At 45.1% G+C, this 26,631-nt stretch overlaps 2 protein-coding genes and 1 long non-coding RNA gene across 4 annotated transcripts; 2 read left to right on the top strand and 1 right to left on the bottom strand.

Annotated features, from left to right (window-relative positions):
• Nucleotides 1–14,743, top strand: CHRNB4 (cholinergic receptor nicotinic beta 4 subunit). Its single transcript, XM_037395795.1, has 6 exons — nt 1–235; nt 3,898–4,043; nt 5,822–5,866; nt 5,987–6,096; nt 9,143–10,115; nt 12,194–14,743. The coding sequence occupies exons 1-6, from the start codon at nt 181–183 to the stop codon at nt 12,332–12,334; spliced, it is 1,470 nt and encodes a 489-aa protein (XP_037251692.1). The 5' UTR covers nt 1–180; the 3' UTR covers nt 12,335–14,743.
• LOC119151639 lies at nt 9,786–18,105 on the bottom strand. The gene is made up of 4 exons (XR_005105487.1): nt 17,998–18,105; nt 16,469–16,599; nt 10,932–11,100; nt 9,786–9,865 (listed from the first exon to the last, which is right to left on the bottom strand). It is a non-coding gene; the product is annotated as an uncharacterized LOC119151639 (long non-coding RNA).
• On the top strand, nt 17,678–26,229 carry CHRNA3 (cholinergic receptor nicotinic alpha 3 subunit). Of its 2 annotated transcripts, XM_037395793.1 has the most exons (6): nt 17,678–18,213; nt 20,729–20,868; nt 20,945–20,989; nt 22,200–22,309; nt 23,537–24,548; nt 26,054–26,229. In XM_037395793.1, the coding sequence occupies exons 1-6, from the start codon at nt 18,159–18,161 to the stop codon at nt 26,180–26,182; spliced, it is 1,491 nt and encodes a 496-aa protein (XP_037251690.1). In that variant the 5' UTR covers nt 17,678–18,158; the 3' UTR covers nt 26,183–26,229. The 2 variants fall into 2 exon arrangements, with proteins under 2 accessions (XP_037251690.1, XP_037251691.1); XM_037395794.1 differs by lacking the exon at nt 20,945–20,989.
• The last annotated feature ends 402 nt before the right edge of the window (nt 26,230–26,631 follow it).

Raw genomic sequence — 26,631 nt, 5'->3', positions numbered from 1 at the left:
CGAAAACTCCACTTTGCAGAATGCTTCTGCCAGGTCCTACTGTCTGTCTCTTTCCAGGCATGTAATGCCTCCAAGATTCAGGTTTGCATTTCCATCTCTTCCTTGTGCACCCCTGACAACAGAGCCTAGTGCCAGCTGCATTAACGGAAGAGCAGTAATCCTCCTCTCCCCGTTACTGCCATGAGGAATACGTACACCCTCTTTCTCTTTGTAGTGGGCTCCTTCTATCTGAACGGTAAGTGATCTTTTCTTTCAGATACAGCTTGCAGGACAGCAATAGCTTTTGGGGCTAGGAGGCAGGACTGTGATAGAAGCTCTCGGGCGATTTGTAATCATCGCCTCAGCAGGCTGCAGACTTTCAGAGGATGCATGAAATTGATAATTTCAGTGTTGTTTCTGGCTCGTTTGGTATCAGCAAATCCACTAGGATGGATATGGGCAGACAGTAAGTTGGACGTAAAATGGCAGAACAGTAGGAGATGACAATGATAATCACTAAACAATACCCCTTTAGATGCTCCCAGGATCATCTGTGATGGGAAATGCAGGTATTGTGCTGAGAGTGAAAAAACAACAACAAAAAAATGAACCATGATGTGAATCATAAATAAGACAGATCTCATCCCTCTATAATTATTGGATCAAGTTTATTTATTTTGTTTGATTAGTATGTGAATAGTTTTAATTAAATTGAAATATGTAATTATATGCTAAAAAAGCAGAAAGGTACATTAAGAACATTTTCTTTCGTCCACCACAATTTCTTGCATGTGTTTTATACCAACACGCACAGCCCGGCAGCAGCACAGAATAGTGTATTTACCGTGGGAGCTTCTTCCCACAGGGAGACTCCACAGAAGTGTTCAGAGTGGAACTGGCTGAAATTGAACCGAGACAAAAATCACGTCTTTCCCACAATTACCTACTCACCCCACAGCTGTTCTGTTTCTTCCATCACTGAAAGGCAACTTTAGAAAACATCTGCTTTGTAACAAACGAAGAGTGAGGGCCTACTTTAGATTCCTAGATTACACACTCTTAAACCCATTAGTGTTTCCTTTTTATTTGCATTAATTACAGTGTAGAAATTAAAACTGTCTTTAAAATACTGTAAATTCACCACTACTTCCATTGGAACAATAAGTGCTCCAAATTATCATGCATTGCTCTAAGAGGTTACATAAATTTTTTTACTCAAGAGTATGCTAAGAAGTAACAACATCATGAAGTAATTTCAGAGAAGATAATGGGATTGTCTTATTGCTGCTTCTCACTTGCTTTTTACTAACTACAGATGGGAATTTGTATGTCACCACTGTCCACGTAAGTTATTTGTGAGAGAGCAAAGAATAAAAATGACAACATATGCTACAATATATTATTTCTACAACAAATGCTATTATTCATTAAAATAACTGAAGTCAGGGAAACAGAGGAAACATGCCTTATGTCAAATTTTGCAATGCAGACAGCAGTAACAGCGTGCTTGCCTATATTTGTCAACATTGCTCCTTATTCTGTTCTGTGGAAATCACTCCAACCTATTTGTCATTACACTGAAAACAAACAACATAACACAGGATGACTAGTTATTTCATTTCATGTATTTAAATAAGACCATGTAAAAGGGAAAGTCTGCACAGGGGAGCAAACGAAGTTTGTGGTTTTGTTTCTCCCGCTGTGAAACTGGAAGCATCTGGATACAATTTTATTTTTTTTTTAATGGTTATACTCCTGCAGAGAAAGCAAACTTATTGCAGAATGTGCATGGCAAGTCATGTGGCAATTTGCTCTCCTTGTCGTGGAGCAGATGTGTAGCATGTTCAGTGAAGCTAAAACAATTTCTCTGGCTCAGGATCCACCCCAATGTGTTTTCTCTATTACTGCTTTCAGTACACAAAAATACTCCACCCCCAAATTTGGACTGCTTCATCATTCTTGTTAAAATAATTTGTCTAGAAGCATCGGTCTATGCTCTGCAACATTCCTGGTGGTTAGTGCTATTTGGAAAAAAAAAACAGTTTACAAGGGGAACTGTGCACTTCTGTTTCTTCCAACTTGGAGAGGAGAAAGGCGTTTCAAATGCATGGCTGCTGACATCATCAAATGCACGTAAGGATGAACTTGAATGCCTGGCAATTTTGTTCTCATTAGGTGCCACCTGGTTAATATATAGATTTGTAACGGAAAATAGATTACAAACATTTTACAAGAATCACTCAGTTTTGTGCCTTATTGACAGAGGTAGCGGGTTTAGCAGCCTCTAAGGCAATGCACTGCTGACATCTACTGGTGCTCGAGACAGGCACCTGGGGGAGGAGGGAGCAGCCCCTTCCGTCTTTATTTCTCATTATTAAGTTACTTAAAGGTTGGAATTTTATAAAGGGGTGGCGATTTTATAAAGAATTATTCATTACAGGAACCCCTTCCCTAAGAACAGATAATAATTTCTTAAAGGGAGCAATTATTTAAAAATAATTTTTGATAATTAAGTCGTGGTTTGTCATTCACCTGCATAAAGTTTATTGACAGAGTCGGTCCCTCGACATCCGAGCTGCTCTCGGCAGGCACGCAGGGCCCACCATACATTTGGGGTTGCAGACCAGACAAATACGATTGCTAAAACCAGATTTAAGAGAACAGGATTATTACAAACTCAAAATTATCTTTCTGCAAATATTCTGTGGTTTCTGCTTCTTACTCCCTGTTTAGCAAATACTCCATATGCCTTTCTCTGGATCTCACGGATACACTGTAACATTAAAAAAAAAAACAGAAGAAATTAATGTACCACAAATTGCATGGCCAGTGGGTTTTACTGTGTGGAACTGCTCTCGGGAATAATGAAGCAAGTATGCTGTAGGGACACTGTCCTCATTTCTGCAATATCTAGGGTAAAGTGCCCTTTCCTATGGAAGAACCATTCTATCGATTGGGTTACAATCTGTTTTCGTTAACACCTGTGTCCATCACTTTCAGCTGTATAACACAACACAGAATTATTTGACATACAGCAGAATCTCTCCAGGTCAATTCTGTTAGCAGGATGTTACTAGGACCTCAGGCATCATTATTATTATGCGGCCAACAGTGGTTTGAAAAGCCCATGCGAATGGCTTTACAATGGCCATGCAAGAACATGGGAACAGATGCAGTCACCTTTGGGGCTGTGCCGTAAGCCGTTCTGCTCCATGGAGGATGTTCAGGCTTGTTCGATAGCATCCTGCTGATACTATACTTTGCAGTCACTGAGCTCCAGCTTTGGCTATCTAACATTTGCCGTATTTGTGCTAGTTCATAAATTGGGTTTTGTTTCCACATGCAATAAGGCTTATATACTGCACCAGGTTTTTAAATAAAATAATTCTAAACCAGAAACATCATCAGCTACCAAAGAGCTCCCAATCATTAAAGAGCCCCTGTGACTCCTGCAGCTCAGCCCTGGGTTTTCCCTGCACAGATCAGTCTTTCAGTTTGTACTTGTGCCTGCAACCACTCTCCTATGACACTAAAGCGAGAAGTCCCAGCCAGGCTCCCTGCATTTGGACCGTTGAAACATTCTCCCTCTGTTATTAAGAGGGTGCTTTGCTCCCAGTTTCTGTTTCAGAACGTACTCTCAAAAGTATCTAATAATCTGAGCTTCATATTTTACTGTGAAAAACCCCAAGGGGTTCTGACTGATCTGCTTTGATCTATGCTCTGTGAAAGCCAGTCATCTTCAGCAGAACAGATATTGGTGCAAGCACCATACCCTTCTGTTCACACAAGCCTACAGTCTTTAGAAAGTCAAAACCCCTCATTATTTCATTAAAATAATCTGATGCACAGAAATTCTGTGATCCCTCCATCATGTGACTTGGTCTCCCTTCCATAATCCTGTTACGTGATGTTTTACAGGAAGCACTGCAGCAGATGCTGAAGAAAAGCTAATGAACCACCTACTGAGTCCTGACAGGTACAATAAGTTAATTCGACCAGCTGTCAACTCATCCCAGTTGGTATCTATAGAACTGCAGGTTTCCCTGGCACAGCTCATCAGTGTGGTAAGTTCAAATTAGGCTGCGCCTTTTAATTCATTACTACCCACACAGCATTCTAAGTCATATTGGTATTACTATATCCCTGCTATTTTGTAGTTTACATAATACTGCTTAGTAGGCAGGGCACATACATGCAATTTACTGGTTTTATACTTCAGAATGCAGCTACAACAGGGAGATCAATCTATGCCTAAGCAATAAAGGACAGCAGCCAGATCTTCATCCAATAAAATTGCGTTGCTCAAAAAAATTAAAATCGTTCCACTGATTCCAGCACAGCTACAGTAAGTTACACCAGGTCAGGATCTACCCTTGACATGCACACAGTGCTAAACATCTCCTGCTGTTTGCATCAAAGAAACGTGGCTGAATGGCCTGAAAACAAGCAACAAAGCCAGCTCAAAATTTCACAGCATATCAGGCACATCAGCAAAGACTACAAAAATATTGTAAAGAAAAGGACACATTAGTTCCAGCTGGAATAGTTTAATGTGGTTAAAACAATCCTCATGTAAACAACTCCTCATCTTCAATAAAAATTAACTCCAGTGGGTCTGACAGCCATTCCCACTCACAAGGTTAGCACACGCGTAACAGTCCTTCCAAGGTACAAACACACACCTCAGTGCCAAGGGAGGTTTAGCGTTCACTGCAGTGGGAACAAGACCCAGCTTCTTACTGGGAATAATTTCCTGAATCAGGGCTTTCTCCCTGGATGAAAGAGGAGTTACAGGTAACTGCCCCCCAGCCAGAGCGTGGGTGGCTGCGACTGACTGCTGCAGACTTGAGGAGACCTATGTAACTTGTGCTCTGGAACTCAAGAGGAAAAGTGAGAGAGACTGATGTAACGGAAGGGAACAACAAAGAGATGAGCCTCCATACATGTGCAGGCTGATGGATTGATGGATACAGGTTATACTGTCACATATGGCAGATGTCTCTGGGACAAGCGGTGGGCTCCCTCTCTCCAGGACCATTCCACCTGGACACAGACATGCCTCCTCACACAACGCACCGCTACTACCAGCACAACGTCCTCCTGGGCTGCAGATTCTGGGCATAAAAAGTGAGGTGGTTTTGCTCTGACAGGCCCCGGCAATCAACAACCTCCACAGAGTAGATGAACAGGCAAGGATAGAGAACGGCACAGCTCAGTCTCCATCCCTCCGTGTCCTCACTCTGCCAGCAGAAAGCAAAACCAGGCATCCCACAGGCTCAAACAATCTCAAACACCTTCAGGATCAGAGAATTAATTTGGTTTCCTGCAGAATTCCTCCTGACTCTGAGCTCCTACCTTGTTGCCTCCAGTGGAGCCCCTGCCCCATGCTCTGCTGCAGAGACCCCTGCACCGCTGCCCAGCACAGCAGCTCCGCGAGGCAGAGCCTGCCAGCTGCCAGCCACCGCAGCCTTACACAAACCGCACACAACTTCATCTGGCCCTTCCTGGTGCTCAGATGTGTCTTCTGTTTCAAATCAAACCCACAGGGCGGGGAGGGGAATACCAGCTCAGCAGGGTGATGGTCATCGCTCCCAAATAGCCACACTCACTGCTGTCACAACAATACCGCTTGCGGCCCTGCACTTGTGGTGTTATTGTTCATCACCATGTGCACAGACTGGCCATCTTACCAGCCGGTAAATCAACTAGTTTGTCCCAAAACAAACTAGAGGAAATCATGCTGTGCAGTTGGAAATACTCTCCAAAGCCCACTGAATAAATTTTACTACTGCAATGAAGTGAAACATTTTAGAGGACAACTTTTCTCTCTTTTTCCCTGCAGAACGAACGGGAGCAGTTCATGACTACAAACGTCTGGCTGAACCAGGTAACCAAACCCATGCATGCCTTGCAACCCACCACCGTGACAGCCTTCATCCAGCGCGGTGACTGTTCTGTCACTGCTGGTCTGGACACTTCCATCACTACTGTCCAATTCTTCTCGTAGGAGTGGACTGATTATCGTTTGGCTTGGAAGCCCTCTGACTATGAAGGCATAAATATGCTGAGGATACCTGCAAAACACATCTGGTTGCCAGACATTGTACTTTACAATAAGTAAGTAAAACTTCTGTAGTTTAAGCAGACGGTCAACAAAATTTTAACCTTGTATCAAGAAACAAGTATCAGAACCAATGAAGTAGGTCTGATAAAATTCTAAACCTGAATTTTACAACTTTTAGCTATTGTATCTGGCTGGGGAACTGGCCTCCGTGATAACTGTAGTAAAGCAGGGCTTTGGTTAACGAAATTCCAGCAGACCTGGACCATGTCTGCAGCGTGAGCCGTTACACCACCAGAGGATCCATGACAAGGCTCACAACTAAAACACAGATCTATATCAAATTAGACTGTATGAAAAGCATGAACTGTAAGTACAAGCATAGCCCTACACTGGCCATGTTTGCAAGATGACAAGACGTTTGGAATTCTATCAGACACCTTAGGTTCTGAGCTACCTTTTTGTGTCCTACCTCCCCCCACCTCCCTTCCACCACAGACCCCAGGGCATAAATCTGTTACAAAGTTCACATGTATCGGAACTCCATGGATTAATACTTATTTACAAAAACAAATCATGTTCTATTTTCATAAAGCATTAAAAAATCAATTTAAGAATATGTAATAAATCTGTCAACATTTGACCCTGTTGCGTTACAGTACTGAGAAACATAAAAGCTTGGTGCTAGACCAAAATTCATAATCGTTCTTTCAAACAAGTAACTGCCAACTTTATTTTGCTTTAAGTGTCTGTCAAAGCTTTGAAGTGGATGGCATCAAGTCTTTGAGAAAAAAAAATAATCCAAATTTAAATATAGTTTCATGATACTTTGAAAACCAATGAATTCATGAACACGTGATGCTTTATGAACATATACAGATGGGAAACCTAGGAAGTTTATATATAACTGAGTTAAGTCCCTGGAATCCTACTACTGGAAATCAGATTTGAGAAATACTTAAAACTACTGCATTAGTCACAAAATAATTCAGCCAGTGGATTAGGATGTACTCTCTCTGGTCAAATCTTGTCCTGGTAAATTTTGCCCCTGCCCTCAGCTTCTTTCTGTCCTTACTTCCCAAATGATACCATCTCATGGATTGTTAGAATGGAAAGAAACAGTTTTAAAAGGCTTCTTACATGTAGGGGAGCAAGCTTTTTGCCCCACCATATTGGATTTTTACATTAGTCCAAAGCTTCAAATCAAAATTGTAGATAAAGGACAACCCCCTGTAACTTTCTGCTGCTGGAGCACTGTTTCATAGGCATCAGTCAGTTCCAGAAGGTGCTAAGGAAAACACAAAGAGCATCCTCACACCCAGAAGCTTTGTCCATATGTAGCGGGCACACAGGACTGCAGAGGGCACGGAGCACCAGCAGCCCAGCTTCTGCCCCACCGCTGAGCCAGGGGCAGCCAGCTGAAGAACCTACATATTCTCAGCCCGGGAGTCTACATACATTGTACGGCATAGAGTCCAGATATACATTGTATGGCATAATGGTATACCTAACTCAGGGAAGTACAGAAACGCGAGAAAGGATATACAATTTCTTCACTAAAAAATAGCAATTTTGTTGGCAATGAACGAATGGCCCTTGTACGCTGCAGCCGCTTGGTTCCACAGCTGCTTGCTGCACTGCCTCCGTGAATTAGCTACGAGGGGCCGAGCGCCGCGCCAGGCACCAGTGCTGGCACCAGGAGCCCCTTCCAGAGCCAAGTGCAGCTGCTGGGGAGAACAGCTACACATGCGCCAAGCCTTGGGTACGTGTAGCACTTCCCTACTTACAAAAAAAAATAATACCAACCCTAGCACTGAAACAGCTCTGTTTCCCATGATGTCTCGTCAACAAACAAGTGATTCCTTAGATTTTTAGTAACGCTTAAGGAGCACATTTCTACGCAGGTAACAGGGTCCCACCTAACCACAGTCGGCTGAACTTCACTCATTTACACTTGCAGTGCGTTTGGTCTTACATTTCTGCAGATAACATACTGTCTTTAGGTTATGTGCATTCCTTTACATACAGACTTGTTCATCAAAAGGAGGCATGTGGGATGTACCTAATCCAGACTCTCTGCAGTCTAACAAAGTGGCTAACCCAGTCTTTAACAGAAGTGACTGATCAACATAGGAACAAACCTTTGAGTATCCTTATCTGTCAAGCACGACAGTCACTAGTAGTTGTTCCTTCCGGCTGTCACACCTCCCTTTGGTAGTCTGACTGGCCAAGTTTATAAGGTGTTGCACAGCACACCTGAGAAGATGCAGTGAACACACTTAGAAACACTAAATTCAGTATTTATCAGCAATAGACCACTTTTCTATAGGTTAAACAGCCCTAAGTTGTTCACCCAGAAACAATGGACAGAAGACAGTGACAACTGACGGATGATGATCTTCCCCCTGAATGACAGGGCCCATCACCACACCAAAGACTCTCCTGGTGGAAGTTTGGCAGCTAGAGGAGACAGAAAGCCAAGATCATTTGTGGGCACTAAGAACATTGTGGCTTGTCTGTTCTGGTTTTGCAATAAGTAAATATTAACTGGACTGACACAATAGAATATAAACCATATAATTACATTTCCTCTGCCTACACTATCCCTGCATTTATAACTAACAGTGCTCATCCTTATTTCCTCATCCAAGTCATTTAGGAGTGTCGCTGTGTGCTCTTAGCAGTGGCTGTGGTCCAGATCAAAGACACCTCCCTTTTCATGTGGGATGATCTCATTTTTCCTCAGCCTTCAGAGATGTAGTAAGCCTTAATTACTTTAACAAACATTTACAAAATGCTTTGAGTTCTTTGGATGAAACAGATATGCATGTTTATTATTTAATACTAATTTTAAAATTTTCTTTTAAGTGTTGGACCAAATATCAATTCTCTGATTGGGAGCAATGCATACATTAATCTCCCTATCAAGCTATAAACTCCCCGCAACACAGATTTCAAAATCAAAATACTACTAAACTTTGATCCTAGAAACAACTGAGGCCCACAAGACCAAGAATGTCAAAGCTCTTCTGTTTTAAGCCATGTTTTTCCTCTTAGTGCTTTATTATCTTCTCTCCTTTCTCTTTCCCCCCGTTTCACTAGTGCGGATGGCACATACGAAGTTTCGCTATACACAAATGCAATTGTAAAGAATAACGGAAGCATTCGCTGGTTGCCACCAGCCATTTACAAGAGTGCCTGCAAGATTGAAGTTAAGCATTTCCCATTTGATCAACAAAACTGCACGTTAAAGTTCCGGTCTTGGACATATGATCATACAGAAATTGATATGGTGCTTAAAACTTCCATGGCAAGCATGGATGACTTTACGCCAAGTGGAGAGTGGGACATTGTGGCACTCCCAGGAAGAAGGACTGTAAATCCTTTGGACCCCAATTATGTTGATGTGACATACGACTTCATTATTAAGAGGAAACCTCTTTTTTATACTATCAATCTTATCATTCCCTGTGTGCTAATTACATCCTTGGCCATCCTGGTGTTCTACTTACCTTCAGACTGTGGTGAAAAAATGACCTTATGCATATCTGTATTGCTTGCCTTGACTGTGTTCTTGCTGCTGATCTCCAAAATTGTCCCTCCAACATCTCTAGATGTTCCACTGATTGGGAAGTATCTCATGTTTACGATGGTACTGGTGACCTTCTCAATAGTTACCAGCGTCTGTGTACTCAATGTCCACCACAGATCTCCAAGTACTCACACTATGCCTCCTTGGGTCAAGCTGGTTTTCCTTGAAAGACTCCCAGCCTACCTGTTCATGAAGCGTCCAGAAAATAATTCTCCACGGCAAAAGCCATGCAACTGCAAAAAGACAAAAGCAGAGCATCCTTGTATGGAGCCAGCCGACTTCTACAAGAACTCTACCTATTTTTTGAATACAGCCTCTGCCAAAAAATATGATACGAAAATCACTGAGACTCTTGACAATGTCAGCAGTCATCGAGATTTTAGGTTAAGAACAGGCACAAAATTTTCTCCTGAAGTCCAAGAAGCAATTGATGGAGTCAGTTTTATAGCAGAGCACATGAAAAGTGATGACAACGACCAGAGTGTAAGTAAAAATGAGAAATCATCCCAGTCTTTCCAAACTTCATCTCCCAATCCTCCTCTGCTCTTCACGCTGTTCTTCAGAAAGCCTGTTTGAACTTCCCAGCTCTCTGAAGTTTTTAGAGAGGTTCTGGCTACAGCTTATAAGAGGAAGTAATTTTTGCCGTTAAAAGAACTTAATGAATAGAAATTTAATAAACACCGATATTCTCCTGGAAAGTAACGTGCCTATTTCTGCAAAGGGAGAATGCTGATTGCCCACTAAATCATAAAATACCCTTGAAAAACCTGTGTTGTCACATTCAAGTAGTATTTAGTGGGGCGGGGGGGGGGGGGGGGGGGGGGGGGGGGGGGCAATAATTCTCAGTTCCAGGTCAGAAAAAGAATATTTTTCTCCACTGTGTGTGACTCAACCCATGGCGAGGCCGTGCTAACACGGACAACCTACCTGTACCTCAAGCGTTCATTTACCTAACAGGGCATAGAAGGAGGATTTAGGAAAACTGGTAAAATGCCTTTGCAAACACCCTCTCCAGGCTATATATCCATCCATACATGGCAAACACAATGGGTAGGATCGAAATCCTAATGCCAGCAGAGCTGACACTTTTTCATTTTAGTTAAATCAGCCTCGTTACTGGCTATGGGAAGTACTTTATCCAGGTCACATTCAAGCAGTGCTGCTGCTGCCCTTTTCTCTTGCCCTGCTCACAGCTAGCATACTAAGGCTGATATAAATAAACTGTGAATAATGCTCAGAAAAACTCAGATGGTTCAGAGTTTTGTTAAGATGGTTAGGAAAAATCATCCTCATACCTACCAGTGTCCTCTTTCTGACCCAGATCCCAGTCAGGCTCCAGGTTTTCTATTTCTTTTGTGCTCTCCCTCCTTCAGCCGAACAGATTAAATAACGTCTGATTTCTGATCTTGCAGATGTCCCTCGAGGAGCATGCTGCTGAGTAGTTTATGTTTTATACTAACTGAAATTACTGTCAATATAAATAAAGAAGATCAGCTATTAACATTAGACATGAGATATTAAACATTGAGACTGCCTGAACAGAAGCAGACTTCATAGAGCAGAAAAAGAATTTCTAATAAGTCAGAAATTCTTGCAAGAATGTGTTGTACACTAAAGGAGCTACAAAGCTTCCACTTGATATTAAGTACAATTTTCAAAAGTATTTTATACATTAAAAATTAACTGAATGCTTTTCACTCAGAGCCCTCTGATGTTACATATCACTTTCTAGATTCCTAATTTTAATCTCTGCTCTCTTCCTTCATTATCATGGTCTGATAAGAACTGTTCATGTGCATTTCCTATAGTCTGACTTCAGAAGCACACAATTCCCATTATCAGCAGTGGAAATTAAAAAGTGTGCACTGAAGGAAAAATACGTACTGTTCTAATATAAGACATGAGGTAACTGACAAGCATAGTAAAGTCATTGAGGTAAGGATGTCCTGTGTGGAACTAGAATCAATGAGAAAGCAAAAAATAATCATTCCTGAGATGCAAACAAAGTTTGATATAGTTCCCCTTTACAATAACAGCCGGATAGTCACTTCAGTCTGAGAACAGAATCTCAGGCCACGACTTTCACAGACAACACGTGCAAGGCAAAAATGAACTTTAATAAAAGCAACAGTATTAATATGCATTAAAACCCTTGATTAAGATGACTGCTGATAAGAAAAGAACTCTGAAGCTAACCTTGTTTAACAGCAGTGAACACCACCTATTTCTGCCCACTGAAATTAACAGCATCTGCAAACTAAAATTAAAGAAAAAAATCCTTAATTGGATTATACTGTGCATCCTGCTGGACTGGCTTCTGCCAGGTAGCCAAGCTCAGTACCTGATGCATCAAAGATGGCTGAAAAATATTTGCAGTATTTTTCTCCATGCCCAGAATGGTTGTAGGAGAAAAATCCCTTCCCAAGTCTAATGTCAGTTTATCCCCTGAACCTTGAGATTTGTTTCCTTTCATTTCCATAAACAAAAGTTCAGCATTAGCAAGAGGAAGAGCAGAAGAACAAGACAAATTGCTAATATCTTTAATTGGCTTTTTCTTCCAGGTCATTGAAGATTGGAAGTATGTTGCCATGGTAGTGGACAGGCTGTTTCTCTGGATATTCGTCCTGGTTTGTGTCCTGGGGACTGTTGGTTTATTTCTGCAGCCACTTTTCCAAAACCACACTGCTGCCGTGAACCCTTAGTTGTCATTTAAAATTGTCAATACCTACATAGATGTTGCGTCTCATTCTGCTCTAAGTTCCCCTCTGCTAAACCCAACAGAGATGCCAACCGAGTTGCTCTTACATCAGATTTAGAGTAGGGGAATGGAAAGTAGAACTTGACTTATTGTGATAGGGGGAAAAAAATCCAGATCAAACAGAAAACTATTATTTTTTCTCTGAGTTCAGGACTTCTGGTGATATCTTGGCCCTTTTTTTCTTCAATTATTTGAGGTCTGAACAGTTCAGAGAAAGGTTTTTACCATACAGTATGCCATCCTGGCACACACGGATTTTTATTTTAAAAAGTATTTTACATACATTGGCTCAGAAAGGACATTTTCTTTCCTTAGAATACTGCAATCTCCCTATTACAAAGAAGGTATTGTTCTGACATTTACTTCCTTCAAATGCATCAAAACTATTTGTGTCAGATTTATAAAGAACTTTACAGGTGGAATCACTGTTTTGCTGTTTGAGTATGATATTTAAAACTGAACTGAGAAACTGAGACATAGTGCTGAAGTAACCACTAACGGGTTTCTCACCTTGCCATGTCTGATAAGCTGCTTGATCAGCAGAGGCCAAATTAAAATATTATAAACAAACATGTATATACTCTGTTCAGTGATGAGATATAAATAAAATGTAAAATTTTCCTTTATATAGGCTTAGTCCTGAAATGTTCCTGCAACTTTGACGGCTCATGTAGTTGGGCTCATGTAGGTGTTCGTGAATCTAAGGCTAAGAGCACAGGAAAGCATCTAGGGAAGGCAACTGTGGAAGGCAGCTGGAATGAGAAGACACCCAAGAGCAAAGACCTGCATGTTTTGCTGGGGAGATTTTAATGTGGATTTAAGTATAATCCTCAGCAAACCAGCTAGGCAAGCGCATAACACACGTAGTCTTAACAGCCTTTGGCAAAAGAAAGTTCCAGGCCCCAGACTCCTGTCACAGGACGGCCCCACCACGCTGTGCTCCAGGTACCTTGTAACCTGCAGAAGGAGAAGCGGGCTGTGTTCCTGGCGTTTTTCCAGCTAAACCAATCTCAGCTTTTCCTCGGGGTGCTGTCAGGACACAGAACAGTTTTACCACTGTCGATAGGTACAACTGATGACGAGCGATCACACTGTGTAAATCCAGTGCTGCTAGTGAAGGGGATTTGAGGCTCCTCTGTCCCAGGGGAGGACGAGCTAACACCTAAACCTGTGTCCTCCAACAAGCCACAGGCAAAGACAGCTCTGGCTCTACCTGCCCTCATCAAACCTGAGCTACCCTACCTACATCACCACTCCCAGGCAGCTACAGACGACTACGTAGATTTAGACATGCCGAAACAGCTACACCAGCCCCTTTCCAATCGTGCAGAACAACTCCAGGACCTTTGCTGACTCCTGTGCTCACTGCCCCCGTGCCCAGGCGCTGAGCTCCCCAGCACTGCTGCCACACACCCACCCTGAGCACCCAAAGGGCTCTGCGGGGTCCTGAGTACTGCAGCACGGCCTGGTGCTGGCGCCTGCGGCAGATACAACAAAAAAGCATCCGAAGTGGAGCGGGTGAGGCTATGTGAGCAGCAGCAGTATCTCCTTTAAGTCACACGCCAGAAGAAAGAATGGTTTTAACAGTTATCCTCCCCTCCGTTCCCCTTCCTCTACGCACTGTAACGGTGTCCATCACTGAGGACAGGCGAGAAGGTGAGGGATGACTGTAGGACAGGCCTATTAATGCAGGTGTGCCCATGACCACAGCAGCTCCTCTCCCAGCGGGCAGCAATGCTCTGGTCATCTCTCCAAACATCAACCGTTCTGGACATTTCCTATGGTGACTGGTGGGTGGCACAAAGTTTAAAAGGGTCAAACCTGCTTTCCCCACCTCAAATGCCATCTGCTCTTCCTCAGACCTAGAGAGCAGAGCTATTTCTCTGTGGGCAACGAAACAACAGCTGTGAGAGGGGACGGGGCACAGGTAGCCCCCTGGGAGCTGTGTTAAGATCAGATCTTAGTCAACTCAGGTGATGATGAGGAGACTATTTTCCCACCTTTGTCTGAGGTATTGATGCGCCCTCTCTAAAAAGTCAACACTGCTGGTCTTCGTGGTTTGCTGCGCAGAAACCCAGCAGGAACAGTCCCAGATAAACTCACCCAGACACGGGCGGTGCACATGTGTGGTGGCGGCACTTGTACATGTTCTGACAGGAGACGGGACTGGTCAGGGTTTAAGAGTTTTGTAATAGAGGGAACGGGGAGGGAGCCAGCAGAGGCTTTCCCTCGCTAGTAGGGAAGCAAAGCACGCTGCCGTTGAAAAACAGCTTTAGTGAAAAATGCATTTTGAATGACCGCTTTTCTTCTTTTTTTAATGAAAAGCATTACTGTGAAAACCCTGACAAGTGGAAATGTTGAAGTGTATTTTGTTTGATGAACTGTGACCGTATCATATTCACCGGGGGCAGGGGGGTAGGGGCTCTGCCCCGGGGGCGTGGTGAGGGGGGAGAGGGGCTCATCCTCGGGGGCGTGGGGGGATGGGGCGCACCCCCGGGGGCGGGGGGAGGCGGGGGCACCCAGCCAAGGCCACCCGGCAGCCGCGGCCCCCGCAGCCCCCCCCACCTGCTGCCGACCCCGCGCGGGGCAGGGCCCCCCCCCACCCCGCTCCCGTCACCCAGCACCAGCAGCGCTCTCGGCTCTGTCCTGCGCTCACCCTCCTGCCAACCGCCCCCCCGCCCCCTCCTCACCCCCCCCGGGTGCAGCTGAAACGGGCCCCAGCGCCCCCGCTGCCCGGGCTGAAGCCGCACCGCCCGGCGCTGCAGCCTCCGCCGAACCCCCGGCACGGACCGCGGCTCCCAGAGGGTCGGCAGCTCCGGCAGCAGCGGCCACCGAGCACGGGCGGCCGGAGCCCTCGGCCTTGACAGACCCAGGAGCTTCCCGAAGGCACCCGCCGGCCCCAGGGAGAGCCCGCGGAGCTGGAGCCCCTCACCACCAGGGTGGGCTCGGGGCTTCCCATGGCTGTGGCCACCTCATTCCTTTCTTAATCACAAGTGAAACAATATACTCCTGCCTAGCTGTGTTCTTGGAAACCACTGCTGCGTTTTTTTAAAAAAGTTTCCAGAAATAATTAAATCCATGGAAGAGTTCAGAATGGAAAATTTCACACCAAGTCCTAAAATTTTGAAAAATCTGACCTCCTAGAACTGTGCTTTCAAAATGGGAAATGCTATTTTCGCCTAACCCTCAGCAGCTCCACCTACGTAATACATAGAACTGTTCCCAGTTTAACTCGTCAAAGATCTGTAGGGTTTTCCGCTTGGATTTTTTGGCAAAATTTCGAAAATAGATTTCTGGAGAAAAGGAAACACTAAAAATGTCATCTTGCAGGCTGATACGAATATGATACGGTCACAGTTCATCAAACAAAATACACTTCAACATTTCCACTTGTCAGGGTTTTTACAGTAATGCTTTTCATTAAAAAAAGAAGAAAAGCGGTCATTCAAAATGCATTTTTCACTAAAGCTGTTTTTCAACGGCAGCGTGCTTTGCTTCCCTACTAGCGAGGGAAAGCCTCTGCTGGCTCCCTCCCCGTTCCCTCTATTACAAAACTCTTAAACCCTGACCAGTCCCGTCTCCTGTCAGAACATGTACAAGTGCCGCCACCACACGTGTGCACCGCCTGTGTCCGGGTGAGTTTATCCGGGACTGTTCCTGCTGGGTTTCTGCGCAGCAAACCACGAAGACCAGCAGTGTTGACTTTTTAGAGAGGGCGCATCAATACCGCAGACAAAGGTGGGAAAATAGTCTCCTCATCATCACCTGAGTTGACTAAGATCTGATCTTAACAAATCTTAACAAAAGAAAAACACCCCTAAAATTGGCATGTTAAAAAGCAAAGGCTATGTAGTTTGTTACTGCAGATCTCCTTGGGTAGATCAGTTTCCCCCATCCATACAAAATCTTCTTCTATGTCGTTCTGCAATGCAGTCATGGTGACGTGTTCTTATCATATCACTCTCCCTAGCCATAAAAATAATCCTACCACAAACCTGAGCTGATTTCACCAGGAGCTCTAGCATGTGTTGTTAGTAAAATTTCAGTAACTAGGCAAATTAAGCTAAAATACCTGTACCTCTTGATGCAGCGGCTCTTTGCAGCCTCTGTAGATTAGATGTTTCTAAATTATTCAGGCTTCAGCATGGACTTTTGGGGATCATGGGTTATGAGCTGGTCTTTGAAGCTTTAGCTCATTTCTAGTTGGGACTAAAAAGAAACAAACAAAAATCTCATTTATAATGCTGCTTATACGTGGAAACCAAGACAGCAAGAAAGGGAAAACGTCTAGTCTCAATGGCCTGGAAAGGCAAAAAAAAAAAAGTATCCACAAAGGGTTAAAAACTAAAAGACCAAGCGGCTGAGTTCTCTGGAAAAAATAAATAAAATCAAATGGACAGTAAAGCCCATTTCCTCCAAGCTAACAGAATTACCGAAATTATCATAAGAGCATGTGTCTGGGGATGGAGTGAGTGATGGTCTGAGAGGCAGAGCAAACAGGATAAACAAGCTCTTCGCCCAGAGCAGCTGAGCTGAACCCAGCCTGGGGTTTTTTCTCCCAGTGCTGCCTCTTATTACCGTGCCAAGTGGGGTCACGGCTTATCCCTCCCTAGCAGGGAGCGAGGCACCTCTCAGGTGCAGCTTCCTGTCCCACAGGGCTTCTCTCTCGTCATTTCTAAAGCCAAGGGGGGAATCCCACGTTTTTGTCCTTCCTCCTCCTCCCCCCTCCGCACAGACTGCCCAGATGTGTGCAACCACCACCACATGGTGAGCCCTGCAGCACCCGGGCGTTCAAGCAGGCGGCACAAAGGGCCACAGAAGTTCACAAGGAAGCTGACGGGCACCTGGGGAACGAGCCACTTTGCAAATCATGGTTTCACAACTGAACTCCAAACACAACTCCCTGTTCTCTCCCACCTCCTTGCCCCTGAACAATAAGGTTTTGCGGGATCAGCCTGGGACCCTATGCTCTTAACCCCCTTCCCAAATTTCACCTTCCCAGTCCATGGAAGTAGGACCAGTCCAAAGACAGTTATTCTCAACAGTTTGGTCAAGTTCGATCTCCAACACAACCCCCTGGCTCTTGCCAGGTTGCAGCTGCCACGTGTATCACTCTGGGCTTAGATCCTGTCAACAGTTGCACGTGCCTTTGATTACTCCTGGGAATAGCACATCCTTTTTATACAGTCAAGCACCTAGCACACGTGCTTGCAAGATGAGACACAGGCAGGAATAAAAACCTCAACATTAACAGCATAATTGGAAATTCAGGTCCCATGATCTCAGTTCACTGCTAAATCAGGCATCCCTAATGCCAATATCCATTTCAGCATAATTCAATTATAAGATTTTTATTAATTAAACTTCTGCTAGTAGGTTGGCATGAGCGTCTGATAGAGAAGGATCCTGAATAGCAGTTGACTAGAAAAATCTCCAGTGTTGTCAGATTACCGGGTTCGCTTATGCACCAGTGTAAGGACTCCTGCCTATAATCCTTGCCAGAAGATTGCTCTTTGCCTACAACAACATCTGTTTTCTCTGCAATTTATCTGCTCTTTGCAGTGCTCTGACAGCCTGGGTAGCTGGGAAGGGGGCAGCACAGCAAACCTGATGGGCGCTCACTGCGCAGAACGGTGCTCAGGGTCCTCTGCTCCCAGGCATTTCGCACGTCGGAGGAGTGGAGCTTCTGTACTTCCCATCCTCGTACAATCCTGGCAGCCAAGCTCATCTCCAGCAGCCTCTGCGGACAGGCAGTAACTCGTAACGCCATGGAGAGCACGCACACTCTCTTTCTAACTGCTGCTGTTTGCTTTCTCTGTCAAGGTGAGTGATCCTTCATTTGTTTATTCTTTGTTGGTGAAGGGGGGTGGGGGGGTCGAAAAGGTAATGGCTTTGGCACAAATTATTTTTCAGAAGTGCTGAAGCTCACTCCAAACTAATGGAAAAATCATACAGAATCCTAGTACAGCTCTTTTTGTTACATAGCTCGTTGTTGGTTTGGGGTTTTTTGGGTTTTGTTTTGTTTTTTTTTAATTTCTCCTTGTAAAGTAGGTAACTAGTCCTGATTCAATGTGCCAAACAGGAAACCCAAAGCCATTTTAAAATTGAGAAAGCCCCTTACATGTAAAGGTGTGGTTTTACATATTGTAGAAAAGACCACAAGAAGTGACAATATTAAACAGCTTATTTAACTTATTTAAAGTCCTGCAAACAGTGTACCTTCTCTCTGCAGGTGTGCAAAACACCAAAACACTTAAATAATAAAAAAAAATTAATGCACTTCTCTGGATAAAGTGGATGCTACTGTATCAATTAGAGTGCTGGTGACATATAAAAAGGCTTGCAATTTGGGTTTGACTATAATAAGAGATTCATTAAGATCTAGCTTTAAAATTATTTACCTAAAAGATCTGGGAGTATTTATTCCAGGAAATCTTGATCTGATACAAGGTATCAATAAATAATAAGGGCGAGGCTAGCAGTTAAGAAGTGTAAAAGAAATGTATTCATTTTTTAGTTAGCAAGTTGGCTTGAATGATTTCACTAACCTGAAAATAAGATTTCCCTCCAAGCAAACAAGGGGATGGGGCGGGGTGGGGAAGTGACCAAAAACCCCCCAAACCAACCAACTTTTGGCTGAACGCAATTTCACAGGAGGGGGACCCTTTGTCTTAGGGAGCTCTTACAAAGATCAGAAAGTAACACCTGCTTTGTAAAACACTACAGATCAGTCACCTGCAGATGCTTCTGCCTCCCACCTCTCTCAGCTGGACAACAACTGTCTGGCAAAAAACCAAGCACGTCCTGGCAAATGTCTGTAGGTTTGTATTTATTTCAAAGGAACTGTAGAGTATGTTCAACAGACTTCAGGTCTGTGCCTTTGCCAGAGTCGCATAGTGTCATCCGTAAGTGACAAAACAGGTCTTTTTTTTCTGTCTTTCAGTTGGAGTGCTTGAGGATGCAGAGTCCAGAAGAGAGTTTAAGAGAGTCCCCTAAAATTAAAAGGCTTTTAAAGAGCCCAGCTGTCAGGACGGTTATTGCCTAGCTAGCTCCGAGAGCAGAAAGGCAGCGGGAAATACGGCTCCCACGCCTCACCCCAACAGCTGAAAGACCTTGTTTCAGAATTTCAGTTTGCAGCTTTTCAGTTGGCCACAGGGCACCTCAAACATCAATTCTCAGTGGCTAAACTGGCAACAGGAATGTATTAGAAGAAAAAATCACTTTGAATAACAAATGGGTAATTAGCACGTTCCTTTCAATGGGCTGAGAAATCTTTTAATATAATAAGTTAATCATTTTTTTAATCCTATTTAAAGTATTTTAACAGGCAGGCTGTTATCATCACTATAATCACAATATCGTGACTCAGGCTGGAAAGCACAGTTCTCATTTCCTGGGAATCCTATCGCAAACACATAGCAAAGAGATCCTGGGAATCCTATCGCAAACACCCAGCAGCCTACAGGCACCCTGGCCAGCCGGGTTCTGCTTCCCCTTCCCCTGCTCCGCGCCCCTGCCGCTTCGGCAGGCCTGGGCACCGGGCCCGCGGTGGGAAAGCAGTTTTCCACCTCCAGTTCCCCAGGAACTCCCCAAAACTCTTTTCCGAGCCCATTTTCAGAGATGTGTGTGCGAAAAGCTCTGTCACAGCATCGCCCTTCTTCTCCCAGCCTGAGCAAACGCCGGGCACGGCACACTGCTACTGCTGCTGCCACTGCTACCCGCTGCGCCAGGGCGCTCCCCGGGCATCGCGGGGATGCTGAGCCGCTGACAGCCCGGGGACACGGCGTGGCCAGCACACCGCCCCCCCTGCCCCCCCCGGCCCAGCGCACCGCCCCAGCTCACTGCTCCCCTGCCCCCCCGGCCCAGCGCACCGCCCCAGCTCACTGCCCCCCCCCCGGCCCAGCGCACCGCCCCAGCTCACTGCCCCCCCCCCCTGCCCAGCGCACCGCCCCAGCTCACTGCTCCCCTGCCCCCCCCGGCCCAGCGCACCGCCCCAGCTCACTGCCCCCCCCCGGCCCAGCGCACCGCCCCAGCTCACTGCTCCCCCTGCCCCCCCCGGCCCAGCGCACCGCCCCAGCTCACTGCTCCCCTGCCCCCCCCGGCCCAGCGCACCGCCCCAGCTCACTGCCCCCCCCCGGCCCAGCGCACCGCCCCAGCTCACTGCTCCCCTGCCCCCCCCGGCCCAGCGCACCGCCCCAGCTCACTGCCCCCCCCGGCCCAGCGCACCGCCCCAGCTCACTGCCCCCCCCCGGCCCAGCCCCCCCCGGCCCAGCCCCGCGCGGTGCCGCTGCCCCGGGACGGCGCCTGCCCCCGCCCGCTCACCCGCCGCTCTCCGCAGGCTGCGGCGGCTCCGAGGCCGAGCACCGGCTGTACGCGGCCCTCTTCGAGAGCTACAACCAGTTCGTCCGTCCCGTCAAGAACGTCTCGGACCCCGTCATCATCCAGTTCGAGGTGTCCATGTCGCAGCTGGTGAAGGTGGTGAGTACCGGCTCCGCGGGGCGCCCGTGACCGCGCGCCGGCGCCCCTCACCCACCCCCCCTCCTCTCTTTTCCAGGACGAAGTCAACCAGATAATGGAAACCAACTTGTGGCTGAAGCACGTAAGTAGCGTTCACCGACAGCCGCCCCCTCACCGGCACCCGCTCGCCGAGACCCCCTCACCGACAGACACCCGCTCACCTCCTCCGCTGCGCGGGAGGCGCTCGGGGCGAGCGGGGATACCCAACCCTCAAGGGCCGCGCCAGGGCGGGGAGAGCGCGGTGCCCCCCGCCGAGGGCCCGCAGACGGCGGGGGGCACCGGGCCGGCCGGGCGCCCTCGGCGGGGGGCAGGGGAGCCCCCCCCGCCCCCGGGACCCCAGCAGCGGCGTCCCCTCCCCGCCGCTCTCCAGCCGGTGCGTAGCGGCGACGGCCTCCCCGGCGCGCGGCTGCCCCCCAGCGGCGGCCGCGCAGCGCTGAGTGGCGACGCCCGCCAGGCTGCCCCGGCAGCCGCCCCCGCGCGGGCACCGCCGCCGCCCCCCCCCCCCCCCCCCCCGCAGCACGGGCACCGTTGCCCGCGGCCCTGCACGGGGCTGGGGTGCTGAGCACTGAGGCGGGTCGGGCAAGGGCAGCAGCCGTGGCACCCCCGTTACCCGCCGCCGCTGCTAAGGGCCCTGGTGCGCTGCGGGCTCCCGGCGGCGCGGGGGGGGCACCTCAGAGCGCGCTCAGCACCCCTCGGTGCTGTTCAGTGAAAGGGAGAACAAACGACAAACGCTGACTTCACTTAAACGGGGCTTTATGGGTTAAAAATGCAACTACTCACCCTTGTGGTCAGCTTAATAACCAGCTCAGTTCCTGCTGTCGGCTTTATAGTCAACAGTGTTAAACTGGGGCTTGAGCAGCCCTGAGCGAAGCCTGTTACTTACTGAGCAACGACACCTGCACCCTTCCTAACCCAGCGCCTTTGCTCAACACTCACACCTGGCACCACAGCCTCCCATGAATTCGTTTTCACCACCTCACAGATACCTGGTATTCTCAGACCAAAGTCATTACTACAGGCCTACACTCTCTTTCACCTTGTTTCAGCTCCTGAGTGGACGTTGCTGGGACATGGAATTGCACGTGTCAGTCATACCTAGATCAACAGGCCCACCCCTACCTCCATGTGAATACACACCAGACATAATGTGTTTGCTAAAGAAACACCTAATCGCTGTAGTATCCAAAATAAAACAACCCTAGAAGTGATACGACAGCATGTGGTTTGAGTCTAGTCCATTGAATTTCCATTTCTTCACAAACTTAATATACACTTATTTCTTCCATAATCAGATCTGGAATGATTACAAGCTTCGGTGGAATCCAGCAGACTACGGCGGTGCTGAATTCATCCGAGTACCATCTGGCCAGATCTGGAAACCAGATATTGTTTTATATAACAAGTAAGACTCTTGCATGTTTATCTTCTTAATTCGGGAAGAAAGGGAGTGATGTTATGAAGTAGAAAAAAAAAAAAATCAGCCTCAGGTGCACCGAGTTAAGTGGAAAAGCTTGCTTTTCAACACGCCTGTGTCCCACATCGCCGTGTTGCTGCACCCACCTCCATGCTACACCAGCATCCCTGGGCAGGAGCCAGCTCCTAACCTGGAGCGGCAAGTGAGCAGGCCAAAGTGAACTTTGCTTTTCCCCTTCACAAGCCCCCACTTTTACTATTATTTTTATCACTGTCTACAAGGGAGGTGGCAAGAAGTTCACTTAGAGTGGAGAGTTCTTGTCTGGGAGTCAGACCATTAACTGAAAAAACCCTGCCAATTCTAACTTTTTAAGTTGAACTAACAATCTGACATCTTTACGATAACAGCATTGACATATAGAAGCCACAGGTAAAGTTCACTTTGGATGTCAGTTTCTGAGACTGTGAGGCGCCAAACCGTAACTAAATGCATCCCTTATCTATGGAGGGAGGCAGCTCTCAGAGAAAATGAACTTTCCTACACAGAACCAAAACTTAGGTCTGTGGAACAACAGCCACGACGTTCCTTTTCTAAGGGTGGCCTCAAAACTTTATAGTAACTTTTTAGTTTTACTTTGTTACGGAAACAAGTTAAATTGTCACGTGGATCTTATGTGATCTGTGTGATCACAATAGCGGTGCAGGACTTAAAACACACCTCACCTTACGCAAAGATACACTCCAACCCTAATCCCTCTTTCTATAGTTACTACCTGCACTGTCCACAGAAGAGGTAGAAATACCAGTGCTGCAGGTATCCTCTTATTGGCCCTTGGGTTCTGATGGGCTGGATCTAGAACAGAATAGAATAAAATAAATAGTTCAGTGGGAAGGGACCTACAATAATCGTCCAGTTGGACTGCCATCTGCAGTGTCCTGTTGCAGTTTTGACTGTTGATTGCACTGAGCCACGCTATTAGAAGGGAGACTATTTCCTTTCAAATTCCCGATGGTAAATTTATACAGCTTTTTATTTCAGTTTAACTATGCAAATTTATGACAGCTGCTAACTCAGTCCCACACATGAAATTCAGCTCCATGTCAACATGCAATTGCTGACTTTCCCAAAACAGATAAGTTGATGTATAGATCTGAATGTGTAAAACTACCCGTAGTAGTTGCATTCTAATTTTTGTTATTTTTATTTGATTTACAGTGCAGTTGGGGATTTCCAGGTTGATGACAAGACAAAGGCCCTGTTAAAATACACGGGTGACGTGACCTGGATACCTCCGGCTATATTTAAAAGCTCATGTAAAATAGATGTAACCTACTTCCCATTTGACTATCAGAACTGCACCATGAAGTTTGGTTCCTGGTCTTACGATAAAGCCAAAATTGACTTAGTTTTAATTGGCTCTACAATGAACCTGAAAGATTACTGGGAGAGTGGAGAATGGGCTATTATTAAAGCTCCTGGGTATAAACATGACATTAAATACAACTGCTGCGAAGAAATTTATCCAGACATCACGTATTCTCTTTACATTAGGCGTTTACCTTTATTTTACACTATTAATATGATTATTCCATGTCTACTGATTTCTTTTCTGACTGTATTAGTTTTCTATTTGCCTTCAGACTGTGGTGAGAAGGTGACACTCTGCATATCGGTCCTTCTATCTTTAACAGTGTTCCTTCTTGTTATCACAGAAACCATACCTTCTACTTCCCTGGTAATTCCACTTATTGGGGAATACCTCCTTTTCACCATGATATTTGTAACTCTATCTATTGTTATTACAGTATTTGTACTTAACGTGCACTACAGAACACCCAAGACACATACAATGCCTGCGTGGGTGAGAACCATTTTCTTGAACTTGCTTCCCAGGATCATGTTTATGACAAGGCCTGCCAGTGATGAGGAGAATAATCAGAAGCCAAAACCATTTTTCACTTCTGAGTTTTCAAACTTAAATTGCTTCAACAGTTCTGAAACCAAATGCTGCAAAGATGGCTTTGTATGTCAAGATATGGCATGCAGCTGTTGTCACTATCAACGAGTGAAGTTCTCTGATTTCAGTGGCAATCTCACAAGAAGTTCAAGCTCTGAGTCTGTAGATCCTCTGTATTCATTTTCAGTTCTGTCACCAGAAATGAGAGATGCTATTGAAAGTGTAAAATACATTGCAGAAAATATGAAAATGCAGAATGAAGCCAAAGAGGTAAGAACATATTTTACTATTACTCAAACTGCAGACACCATTTGTCATTAGTGTGTTTGTTTTGTTAGAAAAAGAAATTTCATCCCACTCCACGCCCCACCCAAAAAGAAAAAAAAAAAACCCAAAAAAACAACACAGACCATTATTTTTATACAAGTAAATTACCCAAGCTGTATCACAAATATGTGCAATTCTGAATGTAGATAATTTTGGAGAGGAGCTCTATAGCACAATATTCTCTTTATTGACAACACATATACTGAGTGAAGCATGTTAAGGTAACCATTACTAGGAAAATATACCGGAGCATCCATCCTACAAGGATCTTCCAAGTTATAATCCTAGTAGTGGAATGTGCTGACTCTGGCATTTAGAAAGTTACACTCTCCCTTCCACAACTTACCGTCAATAACAAATAAGAATAAATGTCCTTCACAGTGATGATGTTGCTTATTCTGCTGCTGCTGCAAAGTGCTGTAGCTAAATGAGACAACAGCTGCAAGACTGGGACCATCATCTTTCATCAAACTGCATCTTAATGCAATAAAAAAAATAAAGTTTTCTTTTTATCATGGTCCTCAAAAGAGCAGTAGTCACACCACCACAATCGTCACTGAACTTAAATCCTCTGCAGTATGGCACTTAAAGTTAAAATGAAGTTATTTTGTTTATGCTGAAATCAGAACTTTATTTATTATTAGTTGGTATAGAAAATACAGGGTTGTTCTGGATTTAAGGCTGCCTTAATGAATAAGTTCTAAGCTAAAAAGCACAAAATTTCAAAACCAACAAATGCATTATTTATCGGCCTTTGTAAAGAAAAATGAAGTAAAAATTCAAATTGTAATCTCAAGAGTAACTAAAATGATCACCTAATGTAGTTACTATTAATATATAATGTATATACTACTTCAGCATCACAATTGTTATAATGCCCACTGTAAAAAAGGAAAAAGTTAGAAAAATCTGTTTTTTGGAAACTTGGTTCCCTCTCTACACGGAGGGCAAGGAGGTGAATTTTATACCACGCATGAGAACAATCAAATTTCAGTACTACACAAGAAATGTACCAAATAATTATATACCAATTAACTTTCATTCATCTTTTTACATACTGCCTAAAGAGCAGTAGGAGCAGACTGTTTCAGTAAAGTTTTCTGGACAAACCTGATCTGACCTAAGAACATAAAACATAAAGCTAAGAACACTGTCTCTTTTGGCATATGGAAGCAGAGTGGTATCTTGTGAAGTTCAGTGTCTTGGTGAACAACTTTTGTTATTTAGTAGTAGCTTTTGGGTTTGCCACAAATAGCATATTTAAATAAAGCTTCTTCAAGATTAATTCATTTGTCAATGAAAACAGATATAGAAGTTGTGCACGTATGAAAGACATCTACACATGAGAAAAAACCCAAACTGTGCTTCCTATATAAAATGGTACTAATTGCCAATGCAAGTTATTCAGCTAATAAACATGCCTACTTGCTATTCGATTTATTTTTCAGATTCAAGATGACTGGAAATATGTTGCCATGGTAATCGATCGTATTTTTCTATGGGTTTTCATCCTGGTATGTATTCTAGGAACAGCAGGATTGTTTTTACAACCTTTGATGGCTGGAGATGAAATGTAAAGATGAAATACTATGTTGTGAAATCAAATAAAACTTCTGCCAACCAACTCTGCACCCCCACCCCAGTACCTCATGTCTCTTCTATGTGTAGTAGAATAAGGGTCTCTTGGCCTCAACTTTGCTTGACCGAGAAGGCTTTGTTAAAAATGGGGGGTGTGCATGAAATTTTAACCTTTACGACAGCTAATTTCAAAGTAATATAAGCTATGCTTGACAGCTACTTTTTGCAGTAACTGGACAAGATGTGGGTAGTACGTTGAACTTCACAGGAATAGTTTAAGAAGGTGTTGATAAAGGAACTGAAAGTTACACGAATATTTAGAAAGTCAAGACAGGTTGAATGCTATGGGCTACTAGATTTGTTTCCACGAGTCTGGTGCCAAGTCTCTTTAGACCATGACAGGGTGTTCTGGGGTAAGTTCGTACTGAGTTGAATGAATGCCCTCGTG

This window comes from Falco rusticolus, chromosome 7 (assembly GCF_015220075.1).
Source record: "Falco rusticolus isolate bFalRus1 chromosome 7, bFalRus1.pri, whole genome shotgun sequence".
Lineage (NCBI taxonomy): Eukaryota > Metazoa > Chordata > Aves > Falconiformes > Falconidae > Falco > Falco rusticolus.
Note: the sequence above shows the minus strand (reverse complement) of the source record. Positions and strands in the feature narration are given on the sequence as shown.